Source organism: Ranitomeya imitator, chromosome 3 (assembly GCF_032444005.1).
Source record: "Ranitomeya imitator isolate aRanImi1 chromosome 3, aRanImi1.pri, whole genome shotgun sequence".
Classification (NCBI taxonomy): domain Eukaryota; kingdom Metazoa; phylum Chordata; class Amphibia; order Anura; family Dendrobatidae; genus Ranitomeya; species Ranitomeya imitator.
The window spans coordinates 274,563,022-274,590,344 of record NC_091284.1 but is presented as its reverse complement, the minus strand read 5'-3'; the positions used below and the strand labels follow the sequence as shown (position 1 = coordinate 274,590,344).

Below are 27,323 nucleotides of genomic sequence, written 5' to 3'. Positions count from 1 at the left end.
AGTGTATATACAGTACGGACCAAAAGTTTGTACACACCTTTTCATTTAAAGATTTTTATGTATTTTCATGACTATGAAAATTGTACATTCACACTGAAGGCCTCAAAACTATGAATTAACGCCTGTGGAATTATATACTTAACAAAAAAGTGTGAAACAACTGAAATTATGTCTTATATTCTGGGTTCTTCAAAGTAGCAACCTTTTGCTTTGATGACTGCTTTGCACACTCTTGGCATTCTCTTGATGAGCTTCAAGAGGTAGTCACCGGGAATGGTCTTCCAGCAATCTTGAAGGAGTTCCCAGAGATGCTTAGCACCTGTTGGCCCTTTTGCCTTCACTCTTTGGTCCAGCTCACCCCAAACCATCTCCATTGGGTTCAGGTCTGGTGACTGTGGAGGCCAGGTCATCTGGCGTAGCACCCCATCACTCTCCTTCTTGGTCAAATAGCCCTTACACAGCCTGGAGGTGTGTTTGGGGTCATTGTCCTGTTGAAAAATAAATGATGGTCCAACTAAATGCTAAACGGATGGAATACCATGCCGCTGCAAGATGCTGTGGTAGCCATGCTGATTTAGTATGCCTTCAATTTTGAATAAATCCCCAACCGTGTCACCAGCAAAGCACCCCCACACCATCACACCTCCTCCATGCTTCACGGTGGGAACCAGGCATGTAGAGTCCATCCATTCACCTTTTCTGTGTTGCGGAAAGACACACACTGCGAAAACACTCATGCGTAAGCATACGCGGGCGAACGCATGCACCTGCGTCTACAATGTTAAAGATATGAAATAAAGACGCATGCTATTTCATTTTTTTTTTTTTAATACATTTGCAAAAATGTCTACATTTTGTTTGTTTTTTTTCATTCAAGATGGGGTGCAGAGTGTACATTAATGAGAAAAAAATGAACTTTTTTGAATTTACCAAAGGGCTGCAATGAAATAGAGTGAAAAAATTAAAGGGGTCTGAATACTTTCCATACCCAATGTATATGGTCTCCTCCTTCCTGGTATGATGCACGTTGCCATCTACTGAAGCCTGCAGCTGGCTTCAGCGTCCAAGCGATGTTTAGGTATGACTTCACTGCTATTCACGCAGTCACGTGCACGCTGACGTCAGCTTCTGGCCTCTGATTAGCCGTCAACTTGTATTGCAGCGCACGTAACCAGCAAGTTTGAGCTATGCAATACACTTAGGGGATGTGCACACGTCAGGATTTCTTGCAGAAATTTCTTGACCAAAACCAGACATTTTCTTCAAGAAATCCGCGTGTTTTTTTCAAGTTTTTTTGCGTTTTTTCCCCAGAGGTTCCAACTGCAATAATATAGTGGGAAATCCGCAAAATTAATGAACATGCTGCGTTTTTTTTTTGCGGAAAAAAACGCAACATATGCACAAAAATTGTTGAATCCATTCTAAATGTTGGGATGCATATGTATGTGTTTTTATAGCGAAAAAACGCAACGTGTGCACAAAGCCTTAAGCTGCATCCTAGGACACCCATCCAGCAGAGGTAGGTTCTGGCATTGGCAGCATCCGCAATATGGCGCCAAATTATTGACGACATTCTTCAATGAAACGGCGGCATAGTTTGGTATGCGTATGCCCTGACTCTGGTGCCGCAGTGCGCAGACTCCTAGGCTTCGGACAGGACACATCTCTGGTTATAATAAATAATTGTGTCTATTTGTATTATAGATTGAACTAGATTTACCTGTGTGTGTGTGTGTGTGTGTGTGTATATATATATATATATATATATATATATATATATATATATATACATACTTTCATATTTCTTTTATTTTATGTACATGTAAGTGTGTGTGTGGTCACTAAAGGGGTTAAATGGACAGAATTGTAATGTCACATTAAGAGCTCTTGTATAGGTCAATGACCAATTCGATTGGTGTTTGCACAGGCACAGCACTTGAGCTAAAGAGGATATCTGGGACTTGGCAAAAAAAAGTGCCAAATCTCTAACAATTTCTACCTAACTGGTCGTTGTGCTCCGCTGTCAGTGGTCACAGGCTTCCACGGACATCAAGTCAACAGAGTGGCGGTTTTATTTCCTGTTGACAGGGTGGGACTACTGGTGTAATGCTGATTGACATCTGGGTTCCCGCTGCCTAATTGGGTGAAGCTGGCTGTTAGCATGTCGCTAGAAGTCCCGCCCTGTCAACAGGAAGAAAAACTGCTTCTCTGTTGACAGGGAGCAGCGGAATCTCCAGCAGAAGCAGTCAATAACTGGCTCCGGGTACAGCAGGAAACTATATGCCTGTTAGTTCTAAGGCACTTTTTTTTTTTTTTTTAAAGTCCCGGATATCCCCTTTAAATTGATTTGATCACTGACGTATATCTATTTTAGTTGGCTTAATAGACTAAAAAATTGTAGGCTGCACCCACTGGCAAAATGAAAGTTTCTTCTTTTAGATATGCCTGTCTCATCCAGTCTCCACACATGGAAATTTTCAGCATTGGAATTGGCCTGTTGTGCAAGTTTTTTAAATCCACTCATATCAATTTGGGTCTTGGATTTGTTGTAGATTTTCCCTCTTCAGTTCAATGGGAAAGTAAAGGTTCTTGATTGCACCACAGCAAAATTAACAATAACTAAGTTTTGTTGAGCAAGGTTAAGAAGAATAACAGACTTGGGTATGTGCACACGCTGCGGATTTTGCTGCGGATCCGCAGCGTTTCAGCAGCTGCGGATCCGCAGCAGTTTCCCATGAGTTTACAGTTCCATGTTAACCTATGGGAAACGAAATCCGCAGTGCACATGCTGCGGAAAGAAACGCAGCGGTTTATATTCCGCAGCATGTCTATTCTTTGTGCAAATTCCGATGCTTTTTTGCACCTGCTCCAATAGAAAACTGCAGGTGTAAAGCCGCAGCGGAATCCGCAGTAAAAACCGCTATAAATCCGCAGGAAAAACCGCAGCAGTTTTGCACTGCGGTTTTTCCAAATCCGCTGCGGAAAAATCCGCAGTCCTCCAGAGTACATGTGCACATACCCTACAGGCTTGTTTAAACCCCTTAATGACAGCCAATACGTCTTTTAACTGACCTGAGATTTAAGAGAATAGTATCCCCATACAGGTGACAATCCAGTAGCTGTTGGCTGTACACTATAGCTGACAACTTGCTGTATCAGCCACGATCAGTGTTGGCACCGTACATATCTGTTTAACCCCTTAGATGCTGCTGTCAATAGTGACTACATCTTTATAAATGGTTAATAGAGCGTGGGGGCTCCCTCTTTATCCCAATTGGTGCCCTCAGATCATGATTATGTGGTCCTGATGTTTGCCATGGCAATTCACGACCAAATAGCGGCCTTAGATTCTGTCGGCTGTTGTAACCTGTTCAGAAGTTACCGACATTTAGGTGGTAAAAATACACATTTTAATTTCTGTCATGCCACTTTGCATTAATTCCTGTAAAGCACCTGAAGGGTTACTAAAACTACCTGACAGCAGTTTTCAATATGTCAGGGGGTTCTGTTTTTAAAATGGTATCACGTTTGGGGGTTTCCTGCGCTTAGTAACCCGATGTTTACCCTGGTTACAAGTGAACACATCGCTGGATCGGCGTCACACACGCCGATTCAGCGATGTCAGCGGGTGATCCAGCGACGAAATAAAGTTCTGGCCTTCTAACTCCGACCAGCGATGTCACATCCTGATCGCTGCTGCGTGTCAAACACAACGATATCGCTATCCAGGACGCTACTACGTCACGGATCGCTATCGTTATCGCTCAAAAGTTGCTCAGTGTGAAAGTACCTTAAGGCCTGGAAAAGCACTTTTAATCAATATTATTATACAAAGAAGACTCCACCGTACTCTGCCCCTTCCTGTTGTGGCAATGCCTTTTTGATCATGTGATGGTCTCGGTATACTCGGCCTCCAATGATGATGTGTTGTCACATGCGTTTCCTGCAGTCAGAAGCAGGGAGTAGTCACATAAGATGATGTCCTCGTAGAAGACCTGCATGTTCCAGAAAAGTGTGTATTTTACATGATCATCTGTTAAAGACATTTTCAACAAAAGCTGCTTGATTTTCTGCTTTTGACTTCCCAACAGTTCTCTCAAATATTTGTGAACATATTTACATATTTCTGCCTTCAAATGCATTTAATGTTGTTTAATTGTTTCCTCTTTTGTATGTTTTTTTCCTGTTTGTAACAGGCCAGGAATTACATTCATTCATTGCCGTACACGCCGAAGATGAATTTTGAAGATGTTTTCTTGGGAGCCAATCCTCAAGGTTTGTTATAAATGTTAGAAGCTATGATTTAATGATATTGCATTTCTAGTTTAACTGTTAACATGACATGCTATACAACTTCTAGAGATCACTCACAGCATTTTCCTTTCTACTCAGCTGTAGATCTACTTGAGAAAATGCTTGTTCTGGACACAGACAAGAGGATTACTGCAACAGAGGCTTTAGCCCACTCATATTTTGCGCAGTATCATGACCCAGATGATGAACCCGTAGCTGATCCTTATGACCAAAGTTTTGAGAGCCGAGAGCTTGATATTGAAGAATGGAAAAGTAAGAACTTGCAGAAGAACGTTTTAGCGATATGAGTGTGATCACAATCACTGGTTCATGGAATGCATTTAAATTCCAGTTTCATTATTTATTACATGGCATCTGTTGATTACTCTTAAAAATGTATTCAGGATTCACATGGATGTCTTGAAAGGCTGATGTACACAACTTCATTGCTTGTTCTACAGGTCTGCATATACCGTACCACTCTCTCTAATATTATGTACAGATAAGCAGAGACTTTATGCATTCTGTGAGACTTTGCTGAAAAAAATGAAAGCGCGCATATACATATTAGTGCTAGGATATAGGATTTGTGAAAGCGACAATGCCTTGATCATCACCCCTTAGTTTGGCTGTTGCAGCATAAAGATAATGGGCCACGCTCTTTTTGCACACAAATGAAGGAACCGCTGGAGTAAAATGTGCCTAATTCATTAACCAGTACCGCCGCCAGAAATGTAATTTCAATCAAGGGCTGGGGTACATTGCTAGTGTAAATGTACACCACTAAACTGATGTAAATTTTGATGAATTTTCCTCCCCAACTTTGCCCACTTTGTCGGAGCTGGCTGAGACTAGCGTAAAAACACCAAGACTTACAAAATGTTTGCACAACTTCAAGTTGATGAATTAAATCCTAAGGTACTGAAAAAGTTAGCAGAGGAAATTGCAGAACCACTAGCCAGAATCTTTTAAAAATTTTGGAGAACAGGAGATGTCCCAGAAGATTGGAGAAGGGCAAGTTTTGTCCCTAACTTTCCATAAAGGAAAGAATATGGAACCAGGAAATTAAAGGCAGGTGAGCCTTACTTCTATACCAGAAAAAATCTTTGAAGAAGCATTTAATAAAGTATCTCTATCTATCCTTATTGAAAAAAATGATCAAATATGGCATTGACAAGTCTACAGTTAGATGTGGGTTCATAACTGTCTCAGTGATCTTACTCAAAGTGGTGATAAATGGTTGCACATCCAATTAGAAGTGTTTCAAAGGGGGTTATAACTAGAGTTGAGCAAATTTGTTCGGGTTCTCTCTTATTCGGCAAACTATAGCACTTGGAGAATAAGCTGCAGAAAGGACCCGGCTTCCTGGATCGCACCGGCCGATCAGCTGATCGGCACCGCAACTGCATGTGTCGCGGCTGTGTCACAGCACATGCAAAGAGAGCCTATTTGTTTGTTGAGAGCCCTTCTCCATGCGAATGGCAGTGATATATCATCCTCTGAGCCCCTCCCATCAGTTCATGGATCACTTTGCCACCTGGCTTCCACATTTTCTCTCCTGAGACATCCCGATCCTCATCATGGGTGATTTCAACATCCCCATTGCTTTTCCCTTCTCACCATCTGCTACTCACCTTTTTTTCTCTAACCTCCTCTGTTGGCCTTTTGCAGCTTACTAACTCTCCTACTCATGAAGACAGAAACTCCCTCGACTTGGTCTTCTCCGGGCTTTGCTCAGTGGATGATTTCACAAACTCCCCTCTCCTGCTCTCTGTCCACAACCTTCTTTCATTCTCTATCAAGAACTGCCATCCCGCTCAGGTCACCCCCATTTTCCACAGTTATAGAAACATACGGCCACTAACACCCAGAAACTTATGAAGAACTTGCAATCATCATTGGCCCCTATCTCCTCACTCTCATGTCCTGATTCTGCACTAAAGCATTACAATGAAACATTGCAAAATGCCCTGGATGAAACTGCACCTCCTATACATAGAACAACTCAAATATATATCACAGTGTACCCACGATTGGTTAAAAAATCCGTCACATCATATCTCAATATAAAGAAAATATTAATTAATGTATAAAAATAAGAAATAGTCAACCACCAGGGTGCGCTGTGCACGGCTGCAGTGGAAACCACTGCAAAGGAAAGGCTAAAAACAATGCAATACCACACGAACCAAAATACAGGAAAATTATTCAAAAGCGTGGGAATATTAAAATATGGCTTTATTAATAGAAATACCAATGATTACATAAAAAGAATTCTTTAAAAACATAAACAATTTCGCGCAATAACAGGATTATAAAGCTGTATATATATTCCAGCAGTATCACCTCCACAATACCAGGATTTCGCTAATATAAGCTGTACAAAAAACGATATAAGGTGCAAAAGCAAAAAGGACCAAATAGTTCAAAATTATATAAGTGTATAAAATATATATATTAATATGCAAATGTACCCATATGGCAACATAAAGTGACCTAGTGCGTAACAACAAATAACTGATTTTAATATCTCATGCATAAAGTGCACAAAAAATAAATAATTATTGCACAAATGTATCCATATCTCACAAAAATGTGACCAAGTGTTAAAAAACAGCGGATAGCTCACTTTGATATATAACACAAAAATATATAAAGTGCACCAGTGAAAAAACTTGCCACGGGGTTAAAAGTAATGTGCTGGCACCTGCCAAAAATATGTAAAAATAAAGTGCACGAGTGCAGACAACTACCACAGGGTTAAAGGTAATGGCGCCTGCCAAAATTGTATATCCAGACGTGCGGTAGTACAGCAAAAAATAAGGTTTTCATATACCTGGGGGGGCTGAATCCTGTGCCTGCGCGCACCCGACGCGCATTTCGGAAAGTGTCTTATCCTTCGTCAGGGGGTACTATTAGTTGTATTATTAGGGGAACAGATAGGGCAATCTGTCCCAAAGACAGGGATCGTCGAACGGTGTGCTGCCTACCTGGCGCTTGAGTCCGACACATCGCTGATCGGGTGGACAGATTACTGGGAGGGGCTGGTGAGGACCCAGCGGTCATGGTGCACATTGGCACTAATGACAAAGTTAGAGGTAGGTGGAAGGTCCTTAACCCCTTCAAGACCCAGCCTATTTTGACCTTAAAGACCTTGCCGTTTTTTGCAATTCTGACCAGTGTCCCTTTATGAGGTAATAACTCAGGAACGCTTCAACGGATCCTAGCGGTTCTGAGATTGTTTTTTCGTGACATATTGGGCTTCATGTTAGTGGTAAATTTAGGTCAATAAATTCTGCATTTATTTGTGATAAACACGGAAATTTGGCGAAAATTTTGAAAATTTCGCAATTTTCACATTTTGAATTTTTATTCTGTTAAACCAGAGAGATATGTGACACAAAATAGTTAATAAATAACATTTCCCACATGTTTACTTTACATCAGCACAATTTTGGAAACAAAATTTTTTTTTGTTAGGAAGTTATAAGGGTTAAAATTCGACCAGCGATTTGTCATTTTTACAACGAAATTTACAAAACCATTTTTTTTAGGGACCACCTCACATTTGAAGTCAGTTTGAGGGGTCTATATGGCTGAAAATACCCAAAAGTGACACCATTCTAAAAACTGCACCCCTCAAGGTACTCAAAACCACATTCAAGAAGTTTATTAACCCTTCAGGTGCTTCACAGCAGCAGAAGCAACATGGAAGGAAAAAATGAACATTTAACTTTTTAGTCACAAAAATTATCTTTTAGCAACAATTTTTTTATTTTCCCAATGGTAAAAGGAGAAACTGAACCACGAAAGTTGTTGTCCAATTTGTCCTGAGTACGCTGATACCTCATATGTGGGGGTAAACCACTGTTTTGGCGCACGGCAGGGCTTGGAAGGGAAGGAGCGCCATTTGACTTTTTGAATCAAAAATTGGCTCCACTCTTTAGCGGACACCATGTCACGTTTGGAGAGCCCCCGTGTGCCTAAAAATTGGAGCTCCCCCACAAGTGACCCCATTTTGGAAACTAGACGCCCCAAGGAACTTATCTAGATGCATAGTGAGCACTTTGAACCCCCAGGTGCTTCACAAATTGATCCGTAAAAATGAAAAAGTACTTTTTTTTCACAAAAAAATTCTTTTAGCCTCAATTTTTTCATTTTCACATGGGCAACAGGATAAAATGGATCCTAAAATGTGTTGGGCAATTTCTCCTGAGTACACCAATACCTCACATGTGGAGGTAAACCACTGTTTGGGCACATGGTAAGGCTCGGAAGGGAAGGAGCGCCATTTGACTTTTTGAATGAAAAATTATTTCCATCGTTAGCGGACACCATGTCGCGTTTGGATAGCTCCTGTGTGCCTAAACATTGGCGCTCCCCCACAAGTGACCCCATTTTGGAAACTAGACCCCCCAAGGAACTAATTTAGATGCCTAGTGAGCACTTTAAACCCTCAGGTGCTTCACAAATTGATCTGTAAAAATGAAAAAGTACTTTTTTTTCACAAAAAAATTCTTTTCGCCTCAATTTTTTCATTTTCACATGGGCAGTAGGATAAAATGGATCATAAAATTTGTTGGGCAATTTCTCCCGAGTACGCCGATACCTCATATGTGGGGGTAAACCACTGTTTGGGCACTCGGCAGGGCTCGGAAGAGAAGGCGCGCCATTTGACTTTTTGAATGGAAAATTAGCTCCAATTGTTAGCGGACACCATGTCGCGTTTGGAGAGCCCCTGTGTGCCTAAACATTGGAGCTCCCGCACAAGTGACCCCATTTTGGAAACTAGACCCCCCAAGGAACTTATCTAGATGCATATTGAGCACTTTAAACCCCCAGGTGCTTCACAGAAGTTTATAACGCAGAGCCATGAAAATAAAAAATAATTTTTCTTTCCTCAAAAATGATTTTTTAGCCTGGAATTTCCTATTTTGCCAAGGATAATAGGAGAAATTGGACCCCAAATATTGTTGTCCAGTTTGTCCTGAGTACGCTGATACCCCATATGTGGGGGTAAACCACTGTTTGGGCGCACGGCAGGGCTCGGAAGGGATGGCACGCCATTTGGCTTTTTAAATGGAAAATTAGCTCCAATCATTAGCGGACACCATGTCACGTTTGGAGAGCCCCTGTGTGCCTAAACATTGGAGATCCCCCAGAAATGACACCATTTTAGAAACTAGACCCCCAAAGGAACTAATCTAGATGTGTGGTGAGGACTTTGAACCCCCAAGTGCTTCACAGAAGTTTATAACGCAGAGCCATGAAAAAAAAAAAAAAAATTATTTTCTCAAAAATGATCTTTTAGCCTGCAATTTTTTATTTTCCCAAGGGTAACAGGAGAAATTTGACCCCAAAAGTTGTTGTCCAGTTTCTCCTGAGTACGCTGATACCCCATATGTGGGGGTAAATCACTGTTTGGGCACATGCCGGGGCTCGGAAGTGAAGTAGTGACGTTTTGAAATGCAGACTTTGATGGAATGCTCTGTGGGCGTCACGTTGCGTTTGCAGAGCCCCTGATGTGGCTTAACAGTAGAAACCCCCCACAAGTGACCCCATTTTGGAAACTAGACCCCCAAAGGAACTTATCTAGATGTGTGGTGAGCACTTTGAACCCCCAAGTGCTTCATAGAAGTTTATAATGCAGAGCCGTGAAAATAATAAATACGTTTTCTTTCCTCAAAAATAATTATTTAGCCCAGAGTTTTTTATTTTTCCCAAGGGTAACAGGAGAAATTTGACCCCAATATTTGTTGTCCAGTTTCTCCTGAGTACGGTGATACCCCATATGTGGGGGTAAACTACTGTTTGGGCACATGCCGGGGCTTGGAATTGAAGTAGTGACGTTTTGAAATGCAGACTTTGATGGAATGCTCTGCGGGCGTCACGTTGCGTTTGCAGAGCCCCTGATGTGCCTAAACAGTAGAAACCCCCCACAAGTGACCCCATTTTGGAAACTAGACCCTGAAAGGAACTTATCTAGATGTGTGGTGAGCACTTTGAACCCCCAAGTGCTTCATAGAAGTTTATAATGCAGAGCCGTGAAAATAATAAATACGTTTTCTTTCCTCAAAAATAATTATTTAGCCCAGAATTTTTTATTTTCCCAAGGGTTACAGGAGAAATTGGACCCCAAAAGTTGTTGTCCAGTTTCTCCTGAGTACGCTGATACCCCATATGTGGGGGTAAACCACTGTTTGGGCACACGTCGGGGCTCAGAAGGGAAGTAGTGACTTTTGAAATGCAGACTTTGATGGAATGGTCTGCGGGTGTCACGTTGCGTTTGCAGAGCCCCTGGTGTGCCTAAACAGTAGAAACCCCCCACAAGTGACCCCATTTTAGAAACTAGACCCCCCAAGGAACTTATCTAGATATGTGGTGAGCACTTTGAACCCCCAAGTGCTTCACAGACGTTTACAACACAGATCCGTGAAAATAAAAAATCATTTTTCTTTCCTCAAAAATTATGTTTTAGCAAGCATTTTTTTAGATTCACAAGGGTAACAGGAGAAATTGGACCCCAGTAATTGTTGCGCAGTTTGTCCTGAGTATGCTGGTACCCCATATGTGGGGGTAAACCACTGTTTGGGCACACGTCAGGGCTCGGAAGTGAGGGAGCACCATTTGACTTTTTGAATACGAGATTGGCTGGAATCAATGGTGGCGCCATGTTGCGTTTGGAGACCCCTGATGTGCCTAAACAGTGGTAACCCCTCAATTCTACCTCCAACACTAACCCCAACACACCCCTAACCCTAATCCCAACTGTAGCCATAACCCTAATCACAACCCTAACCCCAACACACCCCTAACCACAACACTAATTCCAACCCTAACCCTAAGGCTATGTGCCCACGTTGCGGATTCGTGTGAGATATTTCCGCACCATTTTTGAAAAATCTGCGGGTAAAAGGCACTGTGTTTTACCTGCGGATTTTCCGCGGATTTCCAGTGTTTTTTGTGCGGATTTCACCTGCGGATTCCTATTGAGGAACAGGTGTAAAACGCTGCGGAATCCGCACAAAGAATTCACATGCTGCGGAAAATACAACGCAGCGTTCCCGCGCGGTATTTTCCGCATCACGGGCACAGCGGATTTGGTTTTTCATATGTTTACATGGTACTGTAAACCTGATGGAACACTGCTGCGAATCCGCAGCCAAATCCGCACCGTGTGCACATAGCCTAATTCTAAAGGTATGTGCACACGCTGCGGAAAACGCTGCGGATCCGCAGCAGTTTCCCATGAGTGTACAGTTCAATGTAAACCTATGGGAAACAAAAATCGCTGTACACATGCTGCGGAAAAACTGCACGGAAACGCAGCGGTTTACATTCCGCAGCATGTCACTTCTTTGTGCGGATTCCGCAGCGGTTTTACAACTGCTCCAATAGAAAATCGCAATTGTAAAACCGCAGTGAAATGCGCAGAAAAAAACGCGGTAAATCCACCATAAATCCGCAGCGGTTTAGCACTGCGGATTTATCAAATCCGCAGCGGAAAAATCCGCAGAGGACCAGAATACGTGTGCACATTCCTAACCCTAACCCTACCCCTAACCCTAACCCTAGCCCTAACCCTAACCCTAACCCTACCCCTAACCCTACCCCTACCCCTACCCCTAACCCTACCCCTAACCCTACCCCTAACCCTAACCCTACCCCTAACCCTAACCCTATTCTAACATTAGTGGAAAAAAAAAAATTTCTTTATTTTTTTATTGTCCCTACCTATGGGGGTGACAAAGGGGGGGGGTCATTTATTATTTTTTTTATTTTGATCACTGAGATAGATTATATCTCAGTGATCAAAATGCACTTTGGAACGAATCTGCCGGCCGGCAGATTCGGCGGGCGCACTGCACATGCGCCCGCCATTTTGGAAGATGGCGGCGCCCGGGAGAAGACGGACGGGACCACGGCTGGATCGGTAAGTATGATAGGGTGGGGGGGGACCACGGGGGGGGGGATCGGAGCACGGGGGGGGGGGATCGGAGCACGGGGGGGGGAATCGGAGCGCGGGAGGGGTGGAACGGAGCGCGGGGGGCGTGGAACGGAGCACGGGGGGGCTGGAATGGAGCACGGGGGGGTGGAACGGAGCACGGGGGGGGGTGGATCGGAGTGCAGGGGGGGTGATTGGAGCACGGGGGGGTGATTGGAGCACGGGGGGAGCGGACACGAGCACGGGGGGGAGCGGAGCACAGGGCGGAGGGGAGCCGGAGCAGTGTACCGGCCAGATCGGGGGGGTGGGGGGGCGATCGGAGGGGTGGGGTGGGGGAACACTAGTATTTCCAGCCATGGCCGATGATATTTCAGCATCGGCCATGGCTGGATTGTAATATTTCACCCGTTATAATGGGTGAAATATTACAAATCGCTCTGATTGGCAGTTTCACTTTCAACAGCCAATCAGAGCGATCGTAGCCACGAGGGGGTGAAGCCACCCCCCCTGGGCTAAACTACCACTCCCCCTGTCCCTGCAGATCGGGTGAAATGGGAGTTAACCCTTTCACCCGATCTGCAGGGACGCGATCTTTCCATGACGCCGCATAGGCGTCATGGGTCGGATTGGCACCGACTTTCATGACGCCTACGTGGCGTCAAAGGTCGGGAAGGGGTTAAAGATGATTTCAGGGAATTAGGCTGCAAGCTGAAAGCAAGGACCTCCAACGTGGTATTTTCCGAAATACTGCCTGTACCACGTGCCACGCCAGAGAGGCAACGGGAGATTAGGGAGGTTAATAAGTGGCTAAAAAATTGGTGTAGGAAGGAGGGGTTTGGGTTCCTGCCGAACTGGGCCGACTTCTCAGTTGGCTACAGGCTCTACGCTAGGGACGGGCTGCACCTCAATGGGGAGGGTGCAGCTGTGTTGGGGGGGAAAATGGCTAGAAGGTTGGAGGAGTGTTTAAACTAGGAATTGGGGGGGAGGGTATTCATTTTATAGGAGGGGAAGATAGTGCAGATAGAGACCCGGGCACAAATAAGGAAGTTGGGGGTGGCGGTGGCATGGGGGGTGGGGTTAGAACAGTTAATAATTTAAGAAAGAATAGAGGTGCAGAGAGATACATAAAATGTATGTATACTAGTGCCAGAAGCCTCGCCAACAAAATGGACGAATTAGAACTAATGTTGTTGGAGCATAATTATGACATGGTGGGGATATCTGAGACATGGCTGGATGAGAGCCATGACTGGGCTGTTAACTTGCAGGGCTATAGCCTGTTCAGAAATGACTGTACAGATAAGCGAGGGGGTGGGGTGTGTCTATATGTAAAATCGTCCTTAAAACCCATCCTGCGTGATAATATAGGTGAATTTAATGAAAATGTAGAATCCCTGTGGGTGGAGATAAGGGGAGGGGGAAAAAATAATAAATTACTGATAGGGGTTTGTTATAAATCTCCAAAAATAATTGAAGCAATGGAGAATATCCTCGTAAAGCAAATAGATGAAGCTGCGACTCAAGGAGAAGTCATTATTATGGGGGACTTCAACTACCCTGAAATAGATTGGGGAACAGAAACCTGCAGTTCCAGCAAAGGTAATCGGTTTTTGACAACTATGAGAGACAATTACCTTTCACAACTGGTTCAGTACCCAACAAGAAGTGGGGCACTGCTAGACCTAATATTAACCAACAGGCCAGACCGCATATCAAATATAAGGGTTGGGGGTCACTTGGGAAATAGCGATCACAAAATAATAAGTTTTCATGTATCCTTTAAAAAGATGTGTGATAGAGGGGTTACAAGGACACTAAACTTTAGGAGGGCAAATTTCCAACGGATGAGAGAGGATCTTGGTGCAATTAACTTGGACGATATCCTGAGACACAAAAATATACAAAGAAAATGGGAGACATTTATTAGCACCCTGGATAGGACCTGTGCACAGTACATACCGTATGGGAATAAACATACTAGAAATAGGAGGAAACCAATATGGCTAAATAGAGCTGTAAGGGGCGCAATAAGTGACAAAAAGAAAGCATTTAGAGAATTAAAGGAAGTAGGTACTGAGGAGGCATTAAATAAATACAGAAAATTAAATAAATTCTGTAAAAAGCAAATCAAGGCAGCAAAGATTGAGACAGAGAGACTCATTGCCAGAGAGAGTAAAAATAATCCTAAAATATTCTTTAACTACATAAATAGTAAGAAACTAAAAAATGATAGTGTTGGCCCCCTTAAAAATAGTCTGGGTGAAATGGTGGATGAGGATGAGGAAAAAGCCAATGTGCTAAATGACTTTTTTTCATCAGTATTTACACAAGAAAATCCCATGGCAGACAAAACGACTAGTGATAAAAATTCCCAATTAAATGTCACCTGCTTAACCCAGCAGGAAGTGCGGCGGCGTCTAAAAATCACTAAAATTGACATCTCCGGGCCTGGATGGGATACACCCTCGAGTACTGCAGGAATTAAGTACAGTCATTGATAGACCATTATTTTTAATCTTTAAAGACTCCATAATAACAGGGTCTGTACCACAGGACTGGCGTATAGCAAATGTGGTGCCAATATTCAAAAAGGGGACAAAAACTGAACTCGGAAATTATAGGCCAGTAAGCTTAACCTCTACTGTGGCTAAAATCCTGGAGGGCATTCTATGGGATGCTATACTGGAGTATCTGAAGAGGAATAACCTCATGACCCAGTATCCGCACGGGTTTACTAGGGACCGTTCATGTCAGACTAATTTGATCAGTTTCTATGAAGATGTAAGTTACGGATTGGACCAAGGGAACCCAGTGGATGTAGTGTATATGGACTTTTCAAAAGCTTTTGATACGGTGCCACACAAAAGGTTGATACATAAAATGAGAATAATGGGAATAGGGGAAAATATGTGCAAGTGGGTTGAGAGCTGGCTCAGGGATAGGAAACAAAGGGTGTTAGTCAATGGAGCACACTCGTACTGGGTAGCGGTTAGCAGTGGGGTACCACAGGGGTCAGTATTGGGCCCTCTTCTTTTTAACATATTTATTAATGACCTTGTAGGGGGCATTCAGAGTAGAATTTCAATATTACAGGATGATTCATGTAAACTAGAAGCTTGGGCTGATAAATGGCAAATGAGCTTTAATGGGGATAAATGTAAGGTCATGCACTTGAGTAGAAGTAATAAGATGTATAATTATGTGCTTAATTCTAAATCTCTGGGCAAAACCGTCAATGAAAAAGACCTGGGTGTATGGGTGGATGACAAACTCATATTCAGTGGCCAGTGTCAGGCAGCTGCTACAAAGGCAAATAAAATAATGGGATGCATTAAAAGAGGCATAGATGCTCATGAGGAGAATATAATTTTACCTCTATACAAGTCACTAGTTCGACCACACTTAGAATACTGTGCACATTTCTGGTCTCCGGTGTATAAGAAAGACATAGCTGAACTAGAGCGGGTGCAGAGAAGAGCGACCAAGGTTTTTAGAGGACTGGGGGGTCTGCAATACCAAGATGATGATCTTTTTAATCATATACCTGAAACCGGGACAAGGGGGCATCCTCTGCGTTTGGATGAAAAAAGGTTTAAGCATAATAACAGACGCAGATTCTTTACTGTAAGAGCAGTGAGACTATGGAACTCTCTGCCGTATGATGTTGTAATGAGTGATTCATTACTTAAATTTAAGAGGGGACTGGATACCTTTCTGGAAAAGTATAATGTTACAGGGTATATATACTAGATTCCTCGATAGGGCGTTGATCCAGGGAACTAGTCTGATTGCCGTATGTGGAGTCGGGAAGGAATTTTTTTCCCCAATGTGGAGCTTACTCTTTGCCACATGGGTTTTTTTGCCTTCCTCTGGATCAACATGTTAGGGCATGTTAGGTTAGGCTATGTATGGGTTGAACTAAATGGAATATATTTTATACACTTATATAATTTTGGACTATTTGGTCCTTTTTTCTTTTGCACCTTATATCGTTTTTTGTCCAGCTTATATTAGCGAAATCCTGGTATTGTGGAGGTGATACTGCTGGAATATATATACAGCTTTATTGCACGAAATTGTTTATGTTTTTAAATAATTTTTTGATTATGTAATCATTGGTATTTCTATTAATAAAGCCATATTTTAATATTCCCACGCTTTTGTATAATTTTCCTGTATTTTGGTCCGTGTGGTATTGCATTGTTTATAGAACAACTCAGCACAGACGGTGACAACCCTGGCACATGCTGCAAACACGTTTCTTACAGCGGTGCTACACGTGCACAGAACGTCTGTGGAGAAAATCCCAATCTACCTGAAGATTTCGTCCATTATAAGTTTATGCTTAAAACATACAGCACTTCCCTTCAACTCTCCAAACAAACCTATTTCAACACCCTCATCACCTCACTATCCAATAGCCCGAAAAATCTGACACTTTTTTTTCCTTACTCAACCCAAGAGTGCAGGCTCCAACCACCGATCTCCTCGCTGACGATCTGGCCAATTAATTCAAAGGAAAAATTGACCATATCCGACAGCAAATTATCTCCCAATCCCCTCATACCATCCACTGTCCTCTCTCCCGCTCTGCATCTAGCTCACTCTCTGATTTTGAGCCAGTCTCAGAAGAAGTAGTAATCAGGCTCCTTGCATCTTCTCACCCTACTACTTGCACCAGTGACCCCATTCAATCACATCTCCTCCAACCCCTTTCCCCTGCTGTCACCACTCGCCTAAAAAAAAAATTCAACCTCTCTCTTTCTTGTATCTTTCCCTCCTCATTTAAGCATGCCATCATACATCCATTACTTAAAAAAAACATCCCTCGACCAAAACTGTGCCGCTAACTTTAGACCTGTCTCTAATCTTCCCTTCATCTCTTAACTCCTGGAACGCCTAATCCACTCCCATCTTATCTGCTATCTCTCAGAAAAATGTCTACTCGATCCTCTACATTCTAGTTTCCGCTCTTTACACTCTACCGAAATTGCCCTCACTCAAGTCTGTAATGATCTACTAACAGCTAAATCTAATGGTCAGTACTCTATGCAAATTCTCTTGGATCTCTCTGCAGCATTCGACACTGTGGATCATCAGTTCTTCCTCACTATGCTCCACTCCATCAGCCTCAAGGACACCGTTCTCTCCTGGTTCTCCTCCTATCTCTCTGACCGCTCCTTCACTGTATCTTTTGCTGGCTCCTCCTCTCATCTTTCCCTTACTGTTGGGGTTCCTCAAGGTTGGGTTCTAGGCCCTCTCCTCTTCTCTTTGTATACTGCCCCTATTGGACAAACAATCAGTAGATTTGGTTTCCAGTACCATCTCTATGCTGATGACGCCCAATTATACACTTCTGATATCACGCCTGCCTTTTTAGAAAATACCAGTGATTGTCTTACCGTTGTCTCTAACATCATGTCCTCTATCTGAAACTGAACATGTCAAAAACTGAACTCCTTGTGTTTCCTCCCTATACTAATCTTCCTATGCCCGACATTGCTATTTCCGTGTGTGGTTCTACCATTACTCCCCAGCAACATGCCCGCTGTCTTGGGGTCATACTTGATTCTGAGCTTTCATTCACCCCCCACATTTGATCACCGGCTCGCTCTTGTTATCTGCACCTCAAAAACTTTTCTAGAGTTTGACCCTTTCTTACTTTCAGCTCTGCAAAAACGCTTACTATTTCTCTTATTCATTCTCATCTGGACTACTGTAACTCTCTATTAATTGGTCTCCCTCTTACCAAACTCTCCCTTCTCCAATCTGTCTTGAATGCTGCAGCTAGGATCATATTCCTCACCAATCGCTATACCGATGCCTCTACCTTGTCCCAGTCATTACACTGGTTACCCATCCACTCCAGAATCCAGTACAAACTTATTACCCTCACCCACAAAGCACTCCATGGCTTAGCACCACCCTTCATCTCTTCCCTGGTCTCATCCTACTCGTACCCTGCGTTCTGCTAATGACCTGAGGTTAACATCCTCCGTAATCAGAACCTCCCACTCCCGTCTCCAAGACTTATCACGTGCTGTGCCAATTCTTTGGAATGCACTACCCAGGTTAATATGATTAATCCCCACAGTTTTAAGCGTGCCTTAAAAACGCATTTGTTCAGACTGGCGTACCGCCTCAACGCATTAACCTAACTATCCATGTGTTGCCTATTCAAAATTTTTACCATAACCAGATTCCTCACATCATGTTCTCACATTCTTTATGCATTTAATAGCCCTCTGTGTCTGTACTGTTACATACTTAGGCAGCATTACCTGAACACCCGATTCTTACACTATGGCTGGTCCAAACAACGAAAGCAATTGTTACCATTCACCTTTTGTGTGTCCCCTTTATCCTCATAGATTGTAAGCTTGCGAGCAGGGCCCTTATTCCTTTTGGTATCTGTTTTGATCTATGTGTTTAGTGTTATGCTGTAAAGTCTATTGTCTGTACAAGTCCCTTCTAAAATGTAAAGTGTTGCGGAATATGTTGGCGCTATAGAAATAAAATAATAATTATTATTATAGCTACCAGGATGGTAAGTGGAATGCAAAGTATTTCCTACCAGGAATTGTTAAAGGATCTGGGATTGTTAAGCTTGCAATAAACAAGGTTAACCGGAGACTTAATAGCTGTCTTCAAGTATCTGAAGGGATGTCACAGTGTAGAGCAGGGTGTGGGGAACCCCAGGGCCATTTACGGCCCTTGATGACCTTTTATCAGGCCCCCAAGCAGATTTTCAGGGACCGCTTTCTTGGGCAGGGAGCTGTATTTTGATTACAACCAGCTCAGTACTTTCTTCTAGCTCTGTTAGCACACGCATGCAGTGTTCACTACTGAACACTGAAGGGCATGCAATGAAAGATTACGTCCTGAAACCAGTGCCACAGTCAGGATGCACGTTGTAGGCAGAGTTTGTACAGCCCCAAGGGATGGTATAATAATCCAAATGGCACTTGGCAAAAAAAAAAAAGATTCCCCACCCCTGGTGTAGTGGGATCATCCTTATTCTCATTTGCATATGAAAACACGAAAAGCAATGGAATGAAACTGAAAGGGAGATGATACAGATTAGATATAAGAAAAACCTTCTTGACAATAAGGGTGATCAGTGAGTGGAACAGGCTGCCACGAAAGGTGGCGAGTTCTTTTTCCATGGAAGTCTTCAAACAGAGGCTGGAAAGCCATCTGTCTGAGATGATTTAGTGACTCCTGCATTGAGCAGGACGTTGGACACACTGACCATGGAGGTTCCTTCCGACTCTAATCTATGACTATGAAGTTGTGCAAAAGTTTTGCAGCATTTCAAGGTGATTAATGCCAGATTGCAGAAAACCCGCAAAAAAAAAAGCTGTGGATAAATACAGCGTCTCCACAGTTCAAAAGGTGTAAAATAGTTAGTGGGCTTTATTCGGAATACATGAACATCAGTGTCTGCAAGAGCAAAAGATCTTGTGCAGCTTCTCTCGATTTGTGATTATATTTTCTAACGGCTCATTCAGACGTCCATTTTCCATGTATGAGTACTGCCCTTGTTTTTACAGACTTAGAACCAGGGCTGTGGAGTCGTTAAGCCACAGTTCCAACTCCGACTCCTGGATTTTATCAGGTTCCGGCTCTGACTCCTTCATAAATGGCCAATTCGTAACAATAAATTTACTGTTGTCAAATATTAACATCGTGCTTATTCAGTTTCTCACCATCATATAAGTAATCAGACCACTTAGAGCAAAAACTATATTTATTAGAATACAATTAGAATATAGCAAATAACTTTTATAAACTTTTCTAAACTCTTGTAAGTAAATATGCAATAAACACTGTAATCTGATCTAATTATTTTGAGAGCAGAGAACAACCTCTTTAATGTGACACTTCTTTGACATTCTCAGGTTTTTAATTCTGCATTCACAATCCAAGTGACAATTGTTTTTCCTAAAAACAATTGTACAAAATTATTGCCAGGTCGTACAACTGATATAGTGGTCAGTAATACTGTTATTCCTCATGTACTCACAGTTAACTGATGCAAAGTTTGTTGAAAGGATAATACTTCTTACAGTCTTCCTCTTCTGAGTAGCAGCAGTGAGATGCTTGGAAGACGCACACCAAACATCTAGTCTAGAGGAGGAGCTTTACTACTAAGAATTTGCAACACATTTTCACTTTCAGTTTCATACATTGGAAGTAGGGGGGTTGGGGCAGCATGAGGTTAACCAAGTATAAGATTAGATAAGGGCAGTGGAGAACAGTGACACACAAGAAGTAAAGGTACCTTCACACATAACGATATTGTTAACGATATCGTTGCTATTTGTGACGTGTCTTCACTGGTAACCAGGGTGACGGTGACGTCACCGCTCTGCTTTCCGGCTCCCAGACAGTACAGGAGGAGAGCAGAGAAGCAGAGCGCAGCGCTGGAGGACAGACAGCGGTAGGTAAGTATGTACTGTTTGTTTTTTTTTACTTTTAGCATGGTAACCAGGGTAAACATCGGGTTACTAAGCGCGGCCCTGCGCTTAGTTACCCGATGTTTACCCTGGTTACCGGCATCGTTGGTCGCTGGAGAGCGGTCTGTGTGACAGCTCTCCAGCGACCAAACAGCGACGCTGCAGCGATCCGGATCGTTGTCGGTATCGCTGCAGCGTCGCTAAATGTGAAGGGGCCTTAAGAAATGTCTCTATCTCCAGCAGAACTGCTTATCATTGTTGTTCATAGTTTGATAGAACATATATATTTGAGTAACATTTATAAAATTCATATGAAAGTTCAATTATGAGATATTAATACATTAATACATTTTTTTTAAAGCTGGAGTCGGTACATTTCTACCGACTCCAACCAAAACTAGCTCCGACTCCACAGCCCTGGGGCCGACATCTGTGTTTCGTGGTCTGAGTACTTTGAAATACTTATGATTTATATACAACACATCAGTCACCATTTGTGCCTGTTTGACATTCACATGTCATCTTTTATTCTCATCTCAAAACCTGTTGGAAATCTGCTTTTAAAATACTAGAAAATAGTCTTTCAACTGTCAGAACACAGCATGTTGTGTGCAGTGTGAGATGCTTGGAAGGTTGGCCAATTGTTGCACAAATGTTTTTTCTCGTATGTATTGCTGAAATCCTTCAACTTCATAACTTAATGAGTCACTATTTCTGTTTGATATTTTAGCTTAGAAACAACAAAAAAATCCCTGTAAAGTGAATTTGCCAGGATTCTATGCTGATTACGGCAGGCTTCTTAGCACTTGCATATAGTTAGTGGTTTGTCAGTCACGCCCAGTTGCGTTGTGAGAAGCCTGAAGGATGCCGCCCCTTATCCCCATGCTTGGTGTTTGTTTGCTTTGAAACTGCTTTGTGCATTAAGACATGGGAACATTTACCCCCATTCTTGATCAAGAATGTTCTCAGTTTTTATCATGCATCTTCTAAAAAAATTTCATTTAAATTTGGATATGGGAAAACTCTGTGCACCATTCTGTCAGTTCACCAAAATGTAAATGCCTTTGTAGTGTGCATGCATTGGTCATATTTTTTTTTAGCTGAGTGTAACGAAGGTTTTCTTTCACATATTTGTTATTAAACATTTGTGAAGGTATTCTTAAAACTTACTGTGGTCCATAAGTTTATTGGCTGTTTCTGCAACCCCTCTTGCTCCTTAAGTAGGGATGAAGCGATTGCATTCTCTGTCAATTCCCATTAGTGCTTCTTTGTACAGATTTTATTTATATGTAAAGGGTCAAAAAAAATTTTGCTAATACTCTGCAGCAAATAAACAGCATAATGCATGAAAATAATATACGGTCCTTGGTTATCATCATTTTTTTATCAAAAAAATGCAAAAGCCATCCCTCCACTTCACTGTGACCACTATTGGGACTGTCCTTACTCCAATACCTTTCAGTTTTATCCAGTATGAAGTGTTGAATGGTTGGGGTGAAACTCCCACCAATTATATAATAATTTTATTTCTATAGCGCCAACATATTCCGTATTACGCAGCACTTTACATTTCAGAGAGGAGACACGAATGGTGAATGGTAACAAATGCTTTCATTGTCCTGACCAGCCATAATGTAAAAAATCGGGTGTAATGCTGCATGAACCGGTTACCAACCAGAATGTGTATCAGTACAGACCAGAGGTCTATAAAATGTATAAAGCGTGCAAGAACAAAATACAAGTATCCTGGTTATGAACAAAATTTTGAATGGGCAACACAGGGATAGTTCGATAAATGTGTTGTGGAGGTAGGCCAGTCTGAACAAATACGTTTTTAGGGCACGCTTTAAACTGCGGGTATGTACTGTTTTATGTGTGTGTCCTATCCTTCGGTTATCAGTATCTGAGTTGGTGGGTCTTTTGACTCTCAAAACTAGAGATGAGCGAATTTGGACCCCGAATTTGATTTTGACTTGTTCGGGCCATATTGGAACACTTTTCATGCCGAATGTATGTCTTGTGATCGGTTCCGAACATATTTGGTAATTTCCACTCCCATTGACTATAATGACGTTCGGCTGTGCTCGACGAATATTGCACAAACAGTATTTGAATCCGATCGTGTTCGGGACCGAATCCGAACAGATTTGCTCATCTCTACTGAAAACTCATCAATAGTTGTTACCAGGTTTTGCAGCTGCCAGAAGTACAGTACACCGTGGCATTCACTTCTATGGAAGCAGGGCTGCATTAACAGACTACAACCACTATTCAGTACACGGACTTGTGAGTTCCTGGCTGAGTACACTGCTTATTTCTGGAAACAACTGGACTTTGCAACAGTGGATCTAGATGATCTATCTACAGATCATTCATCACTGTCTTGGTTCTGGAAAATCCCTTCACGTTCAGCGCTAGGTTTTGCATATTACAATTTTCAAAAAGATTTGTGAAAATCAGTTAATCGTATATAAAGTCAGTGGCTATTAATGACTCGTGTTTACTTAATGTCCTCTTATGTTTCCATGCACAGGTTTAACCTACGAAGAACTACTTTGCTTTATACCGCCTCCACTAGACAGTGATGAAATGGAATCTTGAAAAAACTATTCCCAAGGTGTTTACCGCTGTGAAGATGATGATGGATGCTTATTTAAGCTCCCATCTATTATACAAAGTGCCTATCAGATTGTGAATCTGAATGATTTGCATATATACATCTCTTTTCATATATTTCTTTCCTGGGGAGAGGTGGTTAAATAGAATCTAACTACTGCTGCATGTGCCCCAGGTACCGCTCACTTACACAAGTATAGTCCTCCCGCCTCTGCACACAATGCAGAAGGTACACTCAAAGTGTTGGAACTTCCTTTACGTCTTATCATTTGTGCCATGGGATTACTTGTGTTTGTGAAGGATTGCTGATTTTAATGGATGGTAGTGTGGATATTTTTCACCTCACATAATTATTTTACTATGTGAAATTATATATATATATATATATATATATATATATATATATAATCTTAAATACACATTTATATATTGTTATCCCTAATCAACTACAAATTGGTCTCTTTGTAAAGAGGGATCTGAAGGTGTCCAGTAATGGTAAACAGTACTACATTAGCTTCCTGTCTGGAAGCATAAATTCTGCTTTAACCCTTTCTGTACAAATCCATTTTTGACCTAGCGTTTTTTAATGTAGTAATTGTGGTTGTCCACGTTGTAAATGAATGCCAAAATTAATGTTAAAGAAAGGGCCAGCAAGGTGGTCCGGCTGTGTCTCCATGAGTCAGTGTCCTATTTATTATCTTATTGCACAGCTTAGCTCTAGCATTTGAGTACAAAATAATCAATGACTTAAAATGCTGCAAGATGTTCCAAAATGCAATCTATTCCAATTTAAAGTATGACTTTGTAAACGGACTGCAGAACCCTGGAAGGTTTATTTACACGCACATAATTGTACTATTCAGAGAATGTTCAGAAACTCTTAATTACTGCAAAAGAGGAGATTTCTGTGCTAGCAAATCAGAAAATGTACTGTGTCATTGTTAGTGAGGTTGTTGGGTTTTTTTTTGTTTTTTTTTCAACATTTTACCTGGATGATGGGAAAGCAGTCACAAATTGGCTGTAATTTTATGCGCTATTTTGCTAAAATAGTTACCGTATTTTCTGGCGTATAAGACGACCTTTCAACCCCTGAAAATCTTCTTAAAAGTTGGGGGTCGTCTTATAATCCGGGTGCAGACCAATGTGTATATGGTGGGTGGGGGGGAGTGGTCCCGATGACGAAGAGAGGGGGCGTCTCACAGGAAAGTGTGAGTGGAGTATCCCCCTATTACCTCATTGTGGCAACGTGGGGTTTCTGTGCTGGTGAGCGGCGGCGTATCTTTATGCAGCGTCGGGGCTCTGTGCTATGGGGCGGCGGCATATCTTCGTGCAGCGTCGGGGCTCCGCCGGCATTTCCTCAAAGCCCGGAGGCATCTGCAGCTCCATTGCTGCGATGCGGTGGCCTCCGGGAAAATGGCCACTGGGGGCGGTGCATGCTCAGATTCAGATCTCGTCCCATGCTCAGATTCAGATCATGTCCCGAGATCTTCGCTGCACGAAGATACGCCGCCGCCCAACAGCACAGAGCACCCACGCGGTACAGAGGAGCCGCCGCTCCCCAGCACAGAGACCTTACGCTGCTACAATGAGGTAATGGGGGATACTCCACTCACACTTTCCTGTAAGATTCCCCCCTCTTCGTCATCAGGACCACCCCCCGCCCAAAAGGCACATTAGTCACCCGCCCTATAAGACAACACATGGCATATAAGAAGACCCCCGACTTTTAAGAAGATTCTATATTTTAACTGGAAAAGTTGGGGGGTTGTCTTATACGCCCAGACGTCATATACGCCGGAAAATACGGTATTATCTCTAAGGTCTTGCTTACTTTTACAGTTTATATAGCACCTTGGCGTTTATCACAAAACACAAGCCAGTATTTTAACTCCTTAACGATATATGACATACTGTATCTGTCATCTCCTGCCTCTGATGGTGGCTTGCTCGAATCGCAAGCCGAGCCCTCATCTTCCCCAGCAGATGATGGCAGAATTATTCAGCTATCATCTGCCTCTAACAGCCGTGGGTGGAGCTGAGCTCCTTCTGTCGCTGTTAACCTGTGTAATGCCACTGTCAATCTGTGACAACAGCATTAACAACATGTCGACGAGATACCAAGGTGCCGATGGGTTGCCGTGACAGCCAGTGTTCTGCTGAAGCCCCCTAGCCCCTGTGCCATTCATCACTGTACTCCTGTGAAAGTCATCCCGTGGCATCCAAAGGAGACACTGATTTTCACTATACACAGCAGTACTCTAGCACTGCTGTGTATAGCACGAGTGATCAGATTATCACAGATTCAAGTCCCCAAAGGGGACTAACAGAGTAAAAAGTAGAAAAATGTTTTAAAATATATAAAAAAGTTAAAATTAATACACCCCACACATACACATTTTCCACATTAAAAATTAAGACATTTTAAAATACACATGTGGTGTCACTACATTAGTAAAATTCCAACCTATCAAAATCTGAAATAAAGTAATCCTATCGGTAAACTGAGTAGAGAGAAAATAAAAATACCATAATTGCGTTTTTTCGGGCATTGAAACAAACAAAAAAATGTAATAACAAGTGATGAAACATATCTTGGATACACTCCAAAATGTTATCAAGAAAATCATTGGCTCTGTGCACAAAAAAGCAATTCTTCACACATCTCCATATCCCGAAAATTGAAAATGTTACAACTCTTTGACAGTAGTGTAAGAAGCAAAAAATTTTTCTTTTCCAAATATCTACATTTTTTTTCACCTCTTAAAACAAAAGCTATACATGTTTGGCATTACCGAAATAATAAGGAATCCTATTGTCAGGTCACTTTTACAGTAAAACAGTTGCTGAATTGTACTTTTTTGACCATTTTGCCACAGTTGGAATTTTTTTTTCCTGCTTTCCAGTCATGACTTAAAAAGGATGGTTATGTTATTCAAAAGTACAACTATTCCAAGATAAAAACAAGCCCTCACCCCACTATATTGATGGAAAAATAAAAAGTTATGGCTCTTCTAATAAGGGGAAGAAAAAAGTAACCGTTCCAAACCTAAAAAATCGCCCGATCCTTAAGGTGGTTAAAGGCCTCGCAGTCTGCTGCTGATAAAGAAGCTCTCCAGTTACCTTTTTTTTGTCTAAACTTATGTAAAAAGTGTAATGCAACTGTGCCAAATACTCACCAATCGCTGTTTTCTCTGATGTCCAGTGCCACTCTAGTTCTCTTCTGACTCTCTAGATCGCACTGTGCTTTATATGTGAGTGAGAAGTCGCTTCTACAATCTTGCAGAAATACAATCTGCCTGAGAACAAGGCTTCATAGACTTGCATTGTAAAGCTGACTTCTGGCTCACACACGAGTCATAAGAGCTGTCATGTGACCTAGATAAAAACTGGAGTGGCACTGGAAACTGGGGAAGACTGCAATCAGTATATTACACAGTACTACACTACATATTTACACAGGTTTAGCTAATTAAAAAAATATATCATGCGTGCTACTTTAACATGATCTCTCTCAATAAAGAAAAAAGTTTAGGGCTGGTTCACAAATGTAAAGCTACATTTTAGCATGCATATTATTGTAACACCGGAACCCTCACAGATCTACCAAACAGGTCACATTAGTGAAGGTAAGTGTAGGTCTGGAGAACCACCAGTGTCAGGGGTTCTCATTCTGTAATGAATATACAACTTGTCGGAATACCTGTCTGATGACAGACATGACCACATGCGAACATCATACAGTTCTTGGAAACAGACTTGAACTTATACATTTTACTGTGACTGCGGTTAACAGGACACGGAGTGGCATTGAGAAGCTACTCCCCTTGATAATCACTCGCATGGAACACTACAGGGCATAGGGAGGGCATCACAGAGCGCTGAATTCTAAATGCTTAAAGGGAACCTGTCGCCCCCAAAATCGAAGGTGAGCTAAGCCCACCGGCATCAGTGGCTTATCTACAGCATTCTGTAATGCTGTAGATAAGCCCCAGATGTAACCTGAAAGATGA

The 27,323-nt window shown here is 42.2% G+C and overlaps 1 protein-coding gene across 2 annotated transcripts in view; it reads left to right on the top strand.

The window, feature by feature from the left end:
* The window catches only part of LOC138669753 (mitogen-activated protein kinase 14), a 146,456-nt gene extending 122,465 nt beyond the window's left edge, over positions 1-23,991 (top strand). For both annotated transcript variants that reach the window (XM_069756476.1, XM_069756475.1), the window contains exons 10-12: positions 4,197-4,275; positions 4,393-4,566; positions 23,231-23,991. In XM_069756476.1, the coding sequence (XP_069612577.1) occupies positions 4,197-4,275; positions 4,393-4,566; positions 23,231-23,298 (321 nt within the window). In that variant the 3' untranslated portion in view covers positions 23,299-23,991. The remainder of the gene's footprint in view (positions 1-4,196; positions 4,276-4,392; positions 4,567-23,230) is intronic.
* The last annotated feature ends 3,332 nt before the right edge of the window (positions 23,992-27,323 follow it).